A 14,190-nucleotide genomic window follows, 5' to 3' on the forward strand; every position below is an offset into this window, starting at 1 on the left:
CAGTCTTGTCCTTCAGCCTCCAGCTCCCGGGTGCTATTCCTGGACTCCTGCCAGTATCTTCCCTAGACTGCTCTAAGAGGGCTTCGGGAGGAGGAGGAAAAGAAGGAGGGCATGGAACACCCCTCCAGTTAAAAAGGAAATTGGGAAATGAGCAGGTGAGAGAGGATGTTGCACCTCCTTGGAATAGTCCTGGGGCTTACTTCCTGATGTAATATGAAAATGTGAAAAAATACTTTAAAAGTCAAGAGCTCTGGTGAAATGAAAGGAGTCATCTGAAACATTCTAAGTCCAAATAAACATGGGAGATTGATTAATCCGGGAGATCATTAGAAACTAACCCTATCCATTCAATATGGTTTTCTCTGCGCCAAATAGTGTGGGTACTTGCTGGTGATATAATGATAAGTAAAGCATATATATTAACCTCATAGAATTCATAGTCTGATGGTTGCATACAGATTGACATATAATCAATCACTATCCCCATTTAGACAGCATAATGAAAAACATCTACAGAGGTTTCATGAACAGAGACCAGAGGTATCTATTCAATGGTGCGTTGGCAAGTGTTTAACCACTGGCTTTCTGGGGTTCAGGCTTTGCCAATTTCCCTCGTGTAAACACTCAAACCACAGCCAGTTTCAAGTTGATGTGCGGCAGCACACCATCGTATGATATTTTGGCCACACTGCTACACCATACGTTAAGAGGACAAGTAATAAAATCTAGTGAAGCAACACGTAGGTAATAATTGGAGAGTGATGAATTTTCAGTATTTATTACATTTGTTTTTAATACAATTTATTTCACTATACGTTAATATAAAACAATGTTTAATAATAGATGTGTTTCACAACCAGCCCACAAAACTCTTAAAAATTTGGCTGTAGGTTCTCACGCCAGCACAAGCTGGCTTCAGCAGACAGCCACCTCTAACTGGGGGACGGGGCGAAAGACATCCTGCAAGATACCAATGAGGATAAAACCCTTTATCATAAGCAGGTTAATGTCCATCGAACTTGGAAGGAGAAAGGTAACAAAAGGGAAGAGGGATCAGGGAGAAGAGCTGATCACGCCCAGAAAACCAGTGCACTCCACACAGCCAAAGCAACACAGTTTACAACCCTGCTTTTTAAAGTCCGCTCTTGTTAAATGGTCACCTTTTGCTTAGCAGGGAGACAGAGGTCGGGAGGAGTCAACTGGCCCTCACGTCCTAGAATAGTAAGGGCAGGAAAATAACATGGAAACAAAACACTGCTTTTCCATCCCTGTCTGGACATTCCGTCTAGTTTATGATGATGTGGACTCCCAAGGGGGCAGCGGTGGGTTCACTCGATCAGTGGTTCACTAAACAAAATGGCCAAGTGAAAATCGTAAGTTGGTGGTGGTGCTCATTACTCAACGCAGAGCTGGGGGGCCAAGATTTGCTGAGACTATGATGGTGTTCTGCAGAATATGAGTGATTCAGGAGTCCAAAAGTAGTTGAGTCAATTGTCATTTTAGCTACATTTAAAAAAATCTTACCAAAATGTATATACTCAAACGTGTGATAATCCATATCAGGTTTCTTTTGATTGCAGCTGACAGAAAACCTGTCTCTAGCTTAGTTTAGATGTTGGGGAAAATTATTAGCTAATATAACTGAAGAAGTCTAGGGGGGAGCTCAAGCTCACTTAAGGTGGTTCTTGACCAGAGGCTCAAGTAATGCCACCGGGACATGGTGTCTCTTTCTTTTGGCTCCATTTCCACTTTCAGATGGGCTCTGCCTTCAAAGTCACAGGAAGGCGAATCTGCTCAATTTCTCCAGCAGTTGAATAAAATTCCTGGGCTTGTCTCTGGCCAAAACATGTCTGATTCCAAAGGACTAGCGTGGTATCTCTATGAAGCTGCCTAAATGGTTAGGTCCCTGGCTCCCAAACTCATCTGCACAATACAATCACCGGGGACTTTTTGTAAAATTCTAAAGCATAGACCACACCCCAGTCAATTAAATCACAATCTCTGGGGCTGACGCAGGTGTCACTATTTTTTTTTTTAAGCTCCCCAGGGTGATTCCAATGCAGAGACAAATGTAGAAACCCCTGGATGAGGAGCTCATAAGAATATGAGGTTTTAGAATCTCCTTCTAATTTACTAAGATAGTCAGGTTAGGTTAATTTCCCTAATGCCCACCTCAAAAATCTTTCTGCCTATGCTTTCCCATCTCTGTGACAGAACGTCCCTCTGTTTGCCCAGGCTAGCAACCATCTGTATCCTCTATCTGCATTCTGTTGTCTCCCTCTCGCCCTGCCTTGCCTGGCTCCCAGAAATCATCCCTTCTCTTCTTTGCATCTTGAAGTTCATCTCTCTGCTGGCTCTTTCCTGGAGAAGTAAAGAAAATATGCTCAGATCTCTCCTATCCCATAATACCCTTCCCCATTCCCTGTGGCCCCACCCTCCACTCCCAGGGGCTACTGCCCAGCTGGCCTCACCTCTACTGTCCACCTTAGAAGAGGACTCTGTGCTCACAGCCATATCATCTGCCTGTGGACATCACTATTCTGCTGAAACTGTTCTCTCAGAGGTCAGCAATGACCCACTTACAAAAGCAAATGGCTGTTTCTTTCCCTCTCTTTCTCACTGAAGGCTGCTCTCTGTCCCCTTTTTGAAATACTGTCCTTGCTTTGTTTTTTGGATATTATGGCGTCCAATGCTCCTTCCCTCATTGTTTTTCTTTCTGCCACCTTTGTAAGCCTTGGACAAAATGGATATGTATCCTAAACACATTTCTCAGGAAATATCTATCACGAGACTTGAAAGTCAAAATACACTAAGGCAACACTTTAGAACACAACAGAAATTCTTTGGAGATACTCAACACCACCACTTATTAGAATGAAAATCTGAAAACAAATTAGGGAGATATGCTAATTATGGAAATCCACATAACAGAATACTATTGACAATAAATTTTCCTACAACTTTGTGCTCACATGCACAAATGGGTAGAATTTTAAGAAGAAAATGTAGGGCAAAAGTATGTATTGCACCTACAATAAAACTTCAAGTCTTATTAAAAAGCACACAGAATAAGTTGTAATCAAGTTGTCCCCTCTCCAAGGTTTCCAATGTAACACTGGCAATGTACTGTTAGTGACGTGACATTAGATTCAAACTTTTCTTGAAACAAATTCAGTTTTGTTTTGAAAATCAAACAGAATTTGGTGGTACAAATTTCAATTATTGTGCTTTTTAATAACTGAGTTTGAATTATTAATCAGAAGCTTTTTGCCACTTTCTAATTGTTCCAAAGCTTCGTCTGAACTTAGGTGGTCACCACTGACTGAGAAATATGAGACCATTTTTGTTTTTACTGCTTTTGTAATGGCAAGGTCAAAGTGTCTCTTCCCCTTTGAAAGGTGAAGCAACATCCTTCCAGAAGCTAATTGTAATAAACATCTGGTTCATTGCTTTTGTTTCGAATATATGTGGTATTGGAACTTTAATAAAGTAATTACAAAAGAAACTGTGCAGAAAATTTTCTTCTGTAGATTCATAATGCATAGATTATTAATATTTAGTTCAATGCACAACTCTCATGCATATGTACAAAATAGTGCCAAGAGACTTAATATAAGAAAGAAAAAGAGAGAGAAGGATCTAAACATTGATTGCTCCCTATATTCCTACAAGTTTTCAGAATACCATATATTGCCTTCTCTCGAATGGTGGGAAATTACTAAAAATATGTTTTCTGCCAGAATAAGTGGGCTTTACTAAGATAAAAAACTTGAATAAATCAACTGCAATAGTAAATTAAAATTAAACTATTTTGCTATTGCTAACATGAGCATAAACATATGGTTTTTAATTTATAGATGGGGAAACTGAGATTCAAGGAGGAGGTTCACTTCTTCTTCTTTTTTTTCCCCCTATCACACAGGTAAAAAAAAGAAAAGCTGGGACAGGATCACATATCTTCTCACTTTCAAGTCAATTCTATTTCCCCCAATACTGTGTGGAATGCTAAGGAATTAGAGATACACTGCCTTGGTTGATTCTAATATTCTAGGTGGACAGGTATACAGTCCCCATCCCCTTCTCCTACTCTAGAAAACGTGGCAAAAATGAAACACTGGGGCTCATTTTCCCCAAATGCCCAAGTTAACACATTAGAATGACCATCCTAAATTGGCCTTCCTTTTCCCAGTTAACAAACCAGCTTTTCCTTCCTGATCAGCCACAGTTACATCAGAAGGGTACGGATTCCTTCTTGTTCATCGGAGGTTATGTGAGGGACAGCCAAATAGTCCCTCAGTAGGACAGGTGCCTCCTGCAAGGAGATAAAGCATTTCTAGTATGCAAGTCCTATGCAGGAGATGGGGGGTGGGGAGGGGAGAAATAAACCTGTAGCTATGAGAAGTCTAGCCAGTTTACAAAAGAAAACCTTCAGACCCACTAGGAGTAACATGGTCCAAGTCACTCACTGTAAACCCTCCAGAGCACTGGACTAGGAGCACAGCAGGAACTCCATCACTGTCCCCACCATCAGTAGTACTTGGGGGAGAACAGCAAGACATGCCCGAGATCTGGTTGCAGAATTCTCAACTCTCCGTATTTATGACAGAAATATGTCCATGCCCTGACAACAGCTCAAACTCCAATCCAATCCAATCAATCTTATTTTCTGAGACAACTTTTAAGTGCATGGTATTTTTAAAAGGTTATACGCTGGAATGATAAGTTGGTTTTGGTAGGATGAAATTAAGCGGTAGAGGCAAAGAAGAAAGGATATGTTTCAGGTGAGGTTTGAAAAGGGATGGAAAGTTAATGAGGTGGAGAGATACAGTCAAACTGTTCCAGATGGCAGGGTCTGACAGAGGAGGCCAGTGAGGGTTAGCAAAAGGAATGAGGATGGGGAGATGGGAGAATGAGGTCCAGCAGAGAGAGGGCATTCTCAACCTAGATGATAATCAATTCTGAATCACATCACAGAGTGGATAAAGAGCCATTAGAAGGGAACGCTGGAGGACCCAGGAGACTAGACGCAGACAGATGGGGAAGTGAGGAGGGACCTAAACAGAAAATTTGAGGCTATCAGAAGAGGAACAATCATGTGCAGAACAATGACACGAGCTCAATGACTGATACAGAGTTCCTTGGATTAAAAGAATGTAGCAGAAAGGGAAGGGCTAAGAAGTATTTTTCCTCCTCCGTTAAGACAAAACAGATTAAGTGTATTGTTGCAGTGGGTTGAGATTGCACCCAGGAAATGAATTTCTGAGTAGAAAAAAATTAAACATTGGATGAGTGTCAATCAAAGAACCTCAGAGTTTAGAGGGACTCGGAGGTCACTTGAATAATCCTTTGGAAGATTATCAGACACGTTGTGAGATTGTTCTTGTTGGGGAGAATTAAGAATGAGATTGCTGGCTGTCCAAGATAGTTGAGTTGCAGTTCTCTCAGGAGACAGGTCCTAGATTAATGTCTGACCTTCCGTTTCAAGCATGACGAGTCTGTGATTGGGGGAAGTGTAAGGAGCAAAGACTGAAGGGAAGAGAATGTGGATGTGATCGGAACAAAGTCTGTTAGTCCTGCTCAGTGCCAGTGGATACAGTAATGCCCAGGCATGCTCAAGACGAAGAAGAGAAAGGGTAGCAAGGTTTGGAGGAGGGAGATCAGGAAGGAGAAAGGGGCAGACAGAAAGAAAAGAAGCCCAGCAGGGAGCGGTTGGATGCCAGCCACGAATGCCTCACTCAGACACCTCATTGAGATGCAGGTCAACAGGGCTGCCTGTATAGTAAGCTAATGGGACAGGGGCCGAGATAGTTAATTCTAATTCAGGCCATATGTGTGCTTGGGAAGAGAGAGGAAGGGAAGGCAAGTAGAAAGTAAAATGACACTTAGGCCAGCTATGATTTGGGAATGGACAGTAAAACGAAAGCAGAGATGTTTGGACCCAAGTTTTGAGCCAGTAGAGAGAAGACAGGAAGATTAAAATGAGTGGCGACAAAAGATAAAAGGTGACCGGAGCCAGGCTCCCCGTGGAACGTCAGTAAATACTTACTGGCTGATGTTGGCTTTGGTAGACAGAGTAAAGCCTGGGAGAGGAAAATGCCACTGCCAATGGGGTATGACAGTTCAGACCTGTGGACCCCAAGCGGTGGCATCTGAGAAAGAAGTCGAGTCACACCCAGTTATCACCATGGACAGCGACGCTACGCGCAAGAGGCCAACCAGTCTCAAGGAAAAAGAAATGGCAAAATCCTGACAAGACAGACCGAACAAAGCCTGTCGAAGCTGTGAAAATACATTCCCTTCTCAGAGAGTCTGTTCACTTCTCTTGAGGTACCGTAGCCCCCAGCAGAGAAGGCAGGACTCGCAGAGGTAGTGGTGGTCAAGCGGGCACCCAAGAGTCTTGCTTTACTCGCTCAAGAAAACTCCTTCGTCAGATGTGGCAAGAAAGCTGAGACAATGTTATTTTTGACTTTGGCTCCAAGGCCAGGTAATCACAGGCAGTCTCATTATGAAGGATGGGAAAGGAGCAGGGGCAGAAGACAGCCTCTCTTCTCTAGATTTCAATACCAGGGGTAAAAGAATGTTTCTGATGGTGTTTGGTCTATTGTTGGCCCAAAGTTCCCCTCATACTGGTAGGGACAGGCCTTTCCTACTGGTAGGGACAGGCCTTTCCTACTGGTAGGGACAGGCCTTTCCTACTGGTAGGGACAGGCCTTTCGGGTGAAGGTTATTTTCTTCTGGCTCTACCTTGGTAGAGGACCAATAAGGCAAACAAATTGAAACAGTCCCTTGAAGCCTTAATAAGAAAAACACTCGATTCCCAAATCTGAGAAGTGTTAGGTTCACCTAAAACACATTCTGCTGCAATACTGTGGGCCACGCTTCTGTGTGGGATGATCCTTTAAAATTATTCTCAGGGGGCGCCTGGGTGGCTCAGTCGGTTAAGCGGCCGACTTCGGCTCAGGTCATGATCTCGGGGTCCGTGAGTTTGAGCCCCGCGTCAGTCTCTGGGCTGATGGCTCAGAGCCTGGAGCCTGCTTCGGATTCTGTGTCTCCCTCTCTCTGATCCTCCCCCGTTCATGCTCTGTCTCTCCCTGTCTCAAAAATAAATAAAACGTTAAATAAATAAATAAATAAATAAATAAATAAATAAATAAATAAAATTATTCTCAGATAGGGGCGCCTGGGTGGCTCAGTCGGTTAAGCAGCCCACTTCAGCTCGTGTCATGATCCCACTGTTCATGAGTTCGAGCCCCGCCTCCGGCTCTGTGCTGACGGCTCAGGGCCTGGAGCCTGCTTCGGATTCTGGGTCTCCCTCGCTCTCTCTCTGCCCCTCCCCCACTCACGCTCTGTCTCTCCCTCTCAAAAATTAAATAAACATTAAAAAAAAATTAAAATTATTCTCAGATAAAGAACCACTTATTTACTGTTAAAAACACATTGATTAAAAAATGCTTGATACGCCTATAAAAAGCCCAGCCCAGGATTCTAGTGCCAAAAATGGTAGTGCCTGGAACACACAGTAGGTACTCAACAGTTAACTGTTAAATGGACAAGAGAGAGACGGATGAAGAACCTAACGACCCAAACAAACTACTAAGAGTGTGGGTATGTGTAGAAAATGTTTTCCTTTACTTGCACTCTTTTCTCCTTAAGAGACTTAAAAAGACAGTGCAATTGCCCTATGATTTCGGGAAGACATCAAGCACATATAATAGCAAGGCAGTTTCGGAGACATGAAGCACATCTCCCCTCCCCTCGGCCCAAGGTCTGGATAAGGTTCTAGCCACCGGGGGTCTAGTTAAGAACTTGAAGCATTTGCTAAGAGCTCCTGGAGAATTCAACAGTCCTACCAATTCCAACTATGCAAATCCTGTTCATTTTACCAAATAATTACTCTGAGCCTACCACATGCAGGGCACTGTGCTAAATATCTGGGGAAGGTATAGTAGTTGCTGTCCTCAGTGAGTACAAAAAAATATGTGTGTTTGAGGGGTGCGAGTGAGGGTGTGGAAACTGTGTGGTGAGGAGGATGAGACAAGAAAGAAAGGAACTTCATCCTGGTGCAAATCCACCCATCATCCCTTCCCTCGCGCCCCCCCCCCCCAAAAAAAAAAAGAAACCAAAAACAAAGAAGGAGCATTAAGATTGTAATTACCTGTTTTGCCCTCTAGGATTTTGGTGGTTTCCTGTCTCCCGCTTAACTTGTATTTCTTGGTTTTATTATTACAGTCTAAGAACAACAGCACCACAGAGAGGGGTGGGGTTCAAAGAACTCAATGAACAACATAGTGTTGGTGAACCTTGAACCTGGTTGACAGAGCTGGGAGTGGATGGCAAGGTAAGGCGCTGCACTACTCAGACACAATGTTTCACATCCCTGCCAATGATTCACATGCAGTCAGACACAAGAGGAGTCAAATTATGGCAAACTGTTTCTACATATAGATTTTATTTGAGTCATCAATTGGCAGCTAAGCTAAGTACCAAACAGAAAACAGCAGATGTAAAGATTTTGGGGGGGGGAAAAGTGAAATGGCAACTACAGAGAAGGTATCAATACTTAACTCATTTATCAAGGTTTTTCACAACTCTCTTAGTAAACATTTAAATCTCCTTCCACTGCAGGGGACCAATGCTTCCAGAAGACTCCAAAAACTGGTAATAGTTAAAAAAAATGTTTGTAACAACATTGCTTGGGTTCACTCTGGTTTCAGTAGGTAGGATTTAAAAAAGAAGTTCTGATACACATGACTAAAAATGATTGTTTCATGATTATAACATAAGAGGAGCATCAACTTCTCAACATCGAGACAAGAAGATGCTAAAATCAGTTAAGAAAAGAACTTTTTAGGTTGAGTCCTGTCTTTAAAAGTCTTAGCCAAAACCAAAACATAAAGGATAGTCTTTTAATAGTGATTCACAAACAGAAATTCTATGTTTATACCAATTGCAGAGGATAATGTCAAAACAGAATTTACTATCTTGTGCTAACAGCCTCATTTAAAATGGATAGTCTTTCCTATATTTTCCCCAAAGTACCTTTTAAAAAGACTTGTTCTGCTATCCAAACAACTTGCAAATGCATTCGGTAAGTTGGGCTACAGTATTTATTCTCTTTCCTATTATTGACTCAAGATCTATTTCTCACTATTTGCTTTGTGCTCATTCTTCTGCCAAATAAAATATTAATTGCATTTTTAGCTGCACTGCTGGTGATCAAAGAACTCTGATATGTCAAGCTAAACTGATAGAAATAGCATCCATTAACATATTTATAGGTTCAGAGCTTCTAGTGCATAATTACACCCATTAATTACTTGACAGTAGTCTATATTACAGGCTAAAAAAGAAAGACATTTGCAGGTACACAAATGGTAAAGTGTTCTTTTTTTAATAATAAATTATCACTAAAGAATGTTCTATCTCAAGGAAAGAAAGCAAAAGGGCTCACATGTCTATCTGTACGTAGACAGGACAGAATTTTAAAGCAACGATTCACTAACTTTGGGACAGAATGCACACAAAGTAAAATCAGATGGCATAGAGTGATTTCAAAGAAAAGCATAATGTGAATATTACAGAGAGATGTGATTGATATCTTAGAGTTCTAAGAAAGACAATCTCAAGCCAGTAATTCTTGACGATAAGATACAGAGCAACGGTTTTTACTTGCAAATAAACTTCTTCAAATATCACACAGGACCCGAGCATTTCAAATTACCTACATTTCTGAACATGCAATTGTAACACGTAGGGAAAAAACCAGAAAGCTGTCTTTGGAGAAAGCTCATGAGATGTTAGAAATTAATAGAATAAACAACGGTTCTGTAGATTCACCAGCTGTGCGCGTCCTGAAGCTGCCAGCTGCATTTAGTACATGTATCATGCAAAGGACGGTAACATACACTTGATTCCTCTTGACCAGTTAATCACTATGCAAAATGACGGTTTCTCATATTAACTTCAGCACCGGACCCAAACACATTTTCTTTTCAGCAACGAACGAAGAAGTCGTTACGAAAAGAACAGGCAATCGCACAAGCCACATTTTCTCCCCCTAATTTCAGCACGAACACGACCGGGATGTAAGGATGAAAAGCAAAGCGGACTCCACCTGTACGTATATGTCTGTACATATCTCACTGAGTTCTTTGTTGCCTGACAATAAATTGTAAAGGCAGTCGTATTTGAAAGTAAAAACCGTTACACTGTGTTTACAGGCTACTGCACCAGACTGGCTGAGCGAATAACAAGGAAATCACGGTACCTTTCGCAAGTCGCCTCAGAATCTGACAACGGCATTTAAAAGAGACAGCTATCATTCTTGCTCACTGCCTTCTGTGGCAAAGTGTACTCAGGGCTCTGCTCTGGTGGCTGCAGCAGCAGCATATGAATTCCTTGTGCACATACCAGGAGAAAGGTAGTCCCAGTGGGGAGTGACAAAGCTTAATTCCTCTTGGCTGATGCAGAGGTCCGCTCCGTGTCATCTGGCAAAGCTGTGTCATTCACTACTACTAGCCCTGCCCGCCCGCCCCAGCCTCCTCCCCCTGCACAATCACAATAGCTTAGAAAGTAAGGCTGTTTCGATAGCAACAAAGCACCAAATTGTGGAAAGCAGGGACAAGGCTGGGAGAGGAGCCATTCCATAAATCTAATACTAAGCACTGAGCGATGCATTCAGTTTTAGGCAAAGGGCTATGTATTCCAGCCGATTCAGCTACCCCCGCTCCCTTCCGTCTCAGCATGAAGTCAGGGTGCTTTATGTGTCTCATTTCACTAGAAATGTTACTGAGATGCTCGCACTCTCACTTTACAAAGAAATGCATGTATCATATACCATGTTTTCTTAACAAGAATGGAAGGCAAAGGAGGGAGGCAGTTTATCTTCGGGATTCAGTAGAAAACAGGAGGGAAAGGGCCCTAAAACAGAGTCAGAAAGACCTATTTGGCACTTTGCAAATCTGTGAGGGCAAGGCAGTCTAGCTTTGGAGAAGAAATGCAGCAAGGGCTAAGGGAAAGGGCTCAGGCAAGGGGGCCATCAGGGAGATGGAGTCCCAGCCCCCTTAATTACCCCTTCCAAAAAAAAAAAAAAAAAACAAAAACTTGGCTGGAGAGCAACACAGTGAAGACTGTTTCTAAAGATACCAGGAATAAATGCAAACAAGGCCAAGTATTTCTATTTTTAATGTACTTTATCATCCTATTTCCCAAACAACTCTCCACCAAGCCATTCTTCTCATTATGCAAATAAAACAGTCTTGCGACGCTGCAGATATTCATGAGTATCTGCTCCAGTGGAGTGCAGACGAAATTAACAAACCCCTCACAATCCATTCACAAAATGACAGGAAGGAGGGGCACATTTCTTCATCTGTTTGCACCAGCCTACTCACCATTGAGTCAATACAAACTAACATTTGGTATGGAATTTTAATCAAAACCCAAGAATCTCCCACAGGAGTTAACACAAACATTCAGAGCCCTCCCCCCCCCCCCCAAAATCACAGTTGGTCAGGAACTTAAAAAAATTAGCAGTTAGTCAAAATGAAAACATATATCACTGTCCAAACTATTTGATTAATATTTCTAGGACTATATGAATTATTCAAATGGTCTTATTCTCTACTCTAAGGCTGTAAAAAAAACCTTCCAAGCTGGTTTCTAAAATAACATCCAATATTCCAAATTTAGCGATAAAACTTTCTCCTCTTCATTCATAAATTCCAGATTAAGTCAAACAATTTCAATCTGCCAATATTGAAAAGCATATGCTATTTGGGGTCCAATAGAAAAATAATCTCTGTGTGAAAAATAACTGAATATCGTAAGCATCTACTTTAAAGGTTTTTGAAAAGAACAGAATTCCCTGACCAAAGATGGTCTAGCTAAAGCAGTCAGCTACTACTAATCAATAGGAAAGTACATTAAATGGATTGTATTGCAGAATCAAATTTTTATAACTGTTTCAATTAGCATAAATCTGTTTTTGCATTTCAACCCATCTCATTTTCATCTTTATTAGGTCATCCCTAGTAATATGTTAGCCTTCTTGATTTTTTTTTTTTTTTTTTTGCTTTGATAGAAATGTACCTTAGTGCTAGAGAAGTGGGTTATTAGCGAAAGTGAGATAAATATTTATAGTTAGGTCTTTCAAAGATCCTTCCCCAAAACTAACAACTTTCTTTAAATCTAGGTACTCGGAATATGCAGCTGTCAAATAGCATTAGTAAAATCTTGCCTGGGGAGTATCACCACTCCAGCCCATTTTACTAATGTCTATTCAAATAAAACTCAGAATCATACAGGAATCTCTTGCCCCCTCCTACTATGCTTACTCAGATCTAATTTGCTTCTTCCTTAAGGCTAAAGTGATCAAATATTTCCTCTTGTACTAGAATGCTCAATTACTTTTTAAAAGCTCTGTCTTCTGGTCCTAAGAAAGATCCTCAGAACTACTAAAATATCTACTTTTCTGGCAGGAGAAAAAAACCCTATCCTGGAGCCCTTTGAAAGGTTCCTGGAGGCTCAAATTAGGGGATTTTTTTTTTCTCTTTGGAAATTATGGCTGCCAATCCATATATATCCTATTAAACAGCTCAGGCTCAGCTCCAGGAATCTTACAGAAATAGAGGCATCCCGGACTGACCCTTTTCTAGGAAATGAAGGAATCTGCCATGTGTGTCTACCTTCTTCCATTTTTGGCCTCTCTGGTCCTCAGAGATTTCCCTGGGAGCCATTCCCAGCTCTGCCTTCTTATCCTAAGCCCTTCACCTAATTCCAGCCTAGCCTCACATCCTGGACTCTAATGCTCACAGACAGCTTCCAGCAGGCAAGTTTTTCTATCCTAAAACTTACTGGCCTGTCGGACAAAGGTCTCAAGTGGGCAAGACCACGGTCTCCTAACATAAGCTACCACTGGGCAGAGTAACCTGCCTTTCTCAGCCGCCAGTTTAATGGAAGTATGTGTCTTTGGAATCCTATAATCAACTGCGACAATTACGATGGCCCAGCTGTCTTGCCAGCTCAACCTTAACAGCATGCTCTTTGAGGGTCACCATGTGGGAACTGTAGAGATACAAGCAGGCAAATTGGTATAATACACATATCTGATTAAGCTCCAAAGTGATCTGGAAAACAGCTGATGAAGTGTACTCCTCTTTTCTTAAAAATACCCTCAATATATGAAAATATGTGCTTGCTGGATTTAAGGTTGATTATTCCCTTAAAATGATAATTTTTATTTTAGGGTTTCTTTCAAATATTAGTTTTCTTAAGAGAGAGGGAGAGAGAGAGAGAGAAAGAGAGAGAGAGAGAGAGTGTGTGTGTGTGTGTGTGTGTGTGTTTATAAAGCACTTTCACACACAATGCATCACTGGAATGACTCCCTTATGGGTTTTTGTTCCTGATAAGGAACCTGGTTCTCAGAGCATTTTTCATCAAAGTCACTCAGCTACTAAGTTGCAAAGAACTAGAAAGAATCCAAGGCTTCTCACCCTGGCTGAATAGTCTTTCTACTCTTTACTTTTTTACTATGCCTCTTTTCCATGGACAGAAAACGTAATCCTGATTACAGGGGGAAATCCCATTAACAAAGACCATTTCTATGCAGTTACGTTTCATGATAGGAGGCAAATCTAGAGTCTACCGTTTCAACCACCCCTTCTTCTCTGCCCTCACCCATGCCCCGCTGAGGTGCAGCCAGTGTGTCTACAACCACAGTGACCAAAAGGACGCAGAAACTGGAGGCAGTTAAGACAGGTTCCTCCAGGGACCAGATCATTATGCACCAAGTGGTATCTTTGTCATACGTGTGTTTAAATATTTTATTTATTTATTTTTTTTTTTTCAACGTTTATTTATTTTTGGGACAGAGAGAGACAGAGCATGAACGGGGGAGGGGCAGAGAGAGAGGGAGGCACAGAATCGGAAACAGGCTCCAGGCTCTGAGCCATCAGCCCAGAGCCCGACGCGGGGCTGGAACTCCCGGACCGCGAGATCGTGACCTGCCTGAAGTTGGACGCTTAACCGACTGCGCCACCCAGGCGCCCCTAAATATTTTATTTTTTAAAATTTTTAATTTATTTTTGAGAGAGGGAGAGACAGAGCGAGTGGGGGAGGGGCAGAGAGAGAGGGAGACGGAATAGGAAGTAGGCTCCAGGCTGCGAGCTATCAGCACAGAGCCTGACACGG

General features: G+C 41.9%; 1 protein-coding gene across 12 annotated transcripts in view; it reads right to left on the bottom strand.

The window, feature by feature from the left end:
- GRIP1 (glutamate receptor interacting protein 1) overlaps positions 1–14,190 on the bottom strand; it is a 691,488-nt gene that overhangs the window by 267,456 nt on the left and 409,842 nt on the right. The window contains exon 1 of one of the 12 annotated variants that reach the window (XM_045467224.1): positions 10,268–10,474. The exons of the other annotated variants lie outside the window; for them this stretch is intronic. Within the exon in view, the coding sequence (XP_045323180.1) occupies positions 10,268–10,322 (55 nt within the window). The 5' untranslated portion in view covers positions 10,323–10,474. Of the gene's footprint in view, positions 1–10,267; positions 10,475–14,190 lie in introns of those variants that run through there. 12 annotated transcript variants of the gene reach the window in all.

Source organism: Leopardus geoffroyi, chromosome B4 (genome assembly GCF_018350155.1).
Source record: "Leopardus geoffroyi isolate Oge1 chromosome B4, O.geoffroyi_Oge1_pat1.0, whole genome shotgun sequence".
Taxonomy (NCBI): Eukaryota; Metazoa; Chordata; class Mammalia; order Carnivora; family Felidae; genus Leopardus; species Leopardus geoffroyi.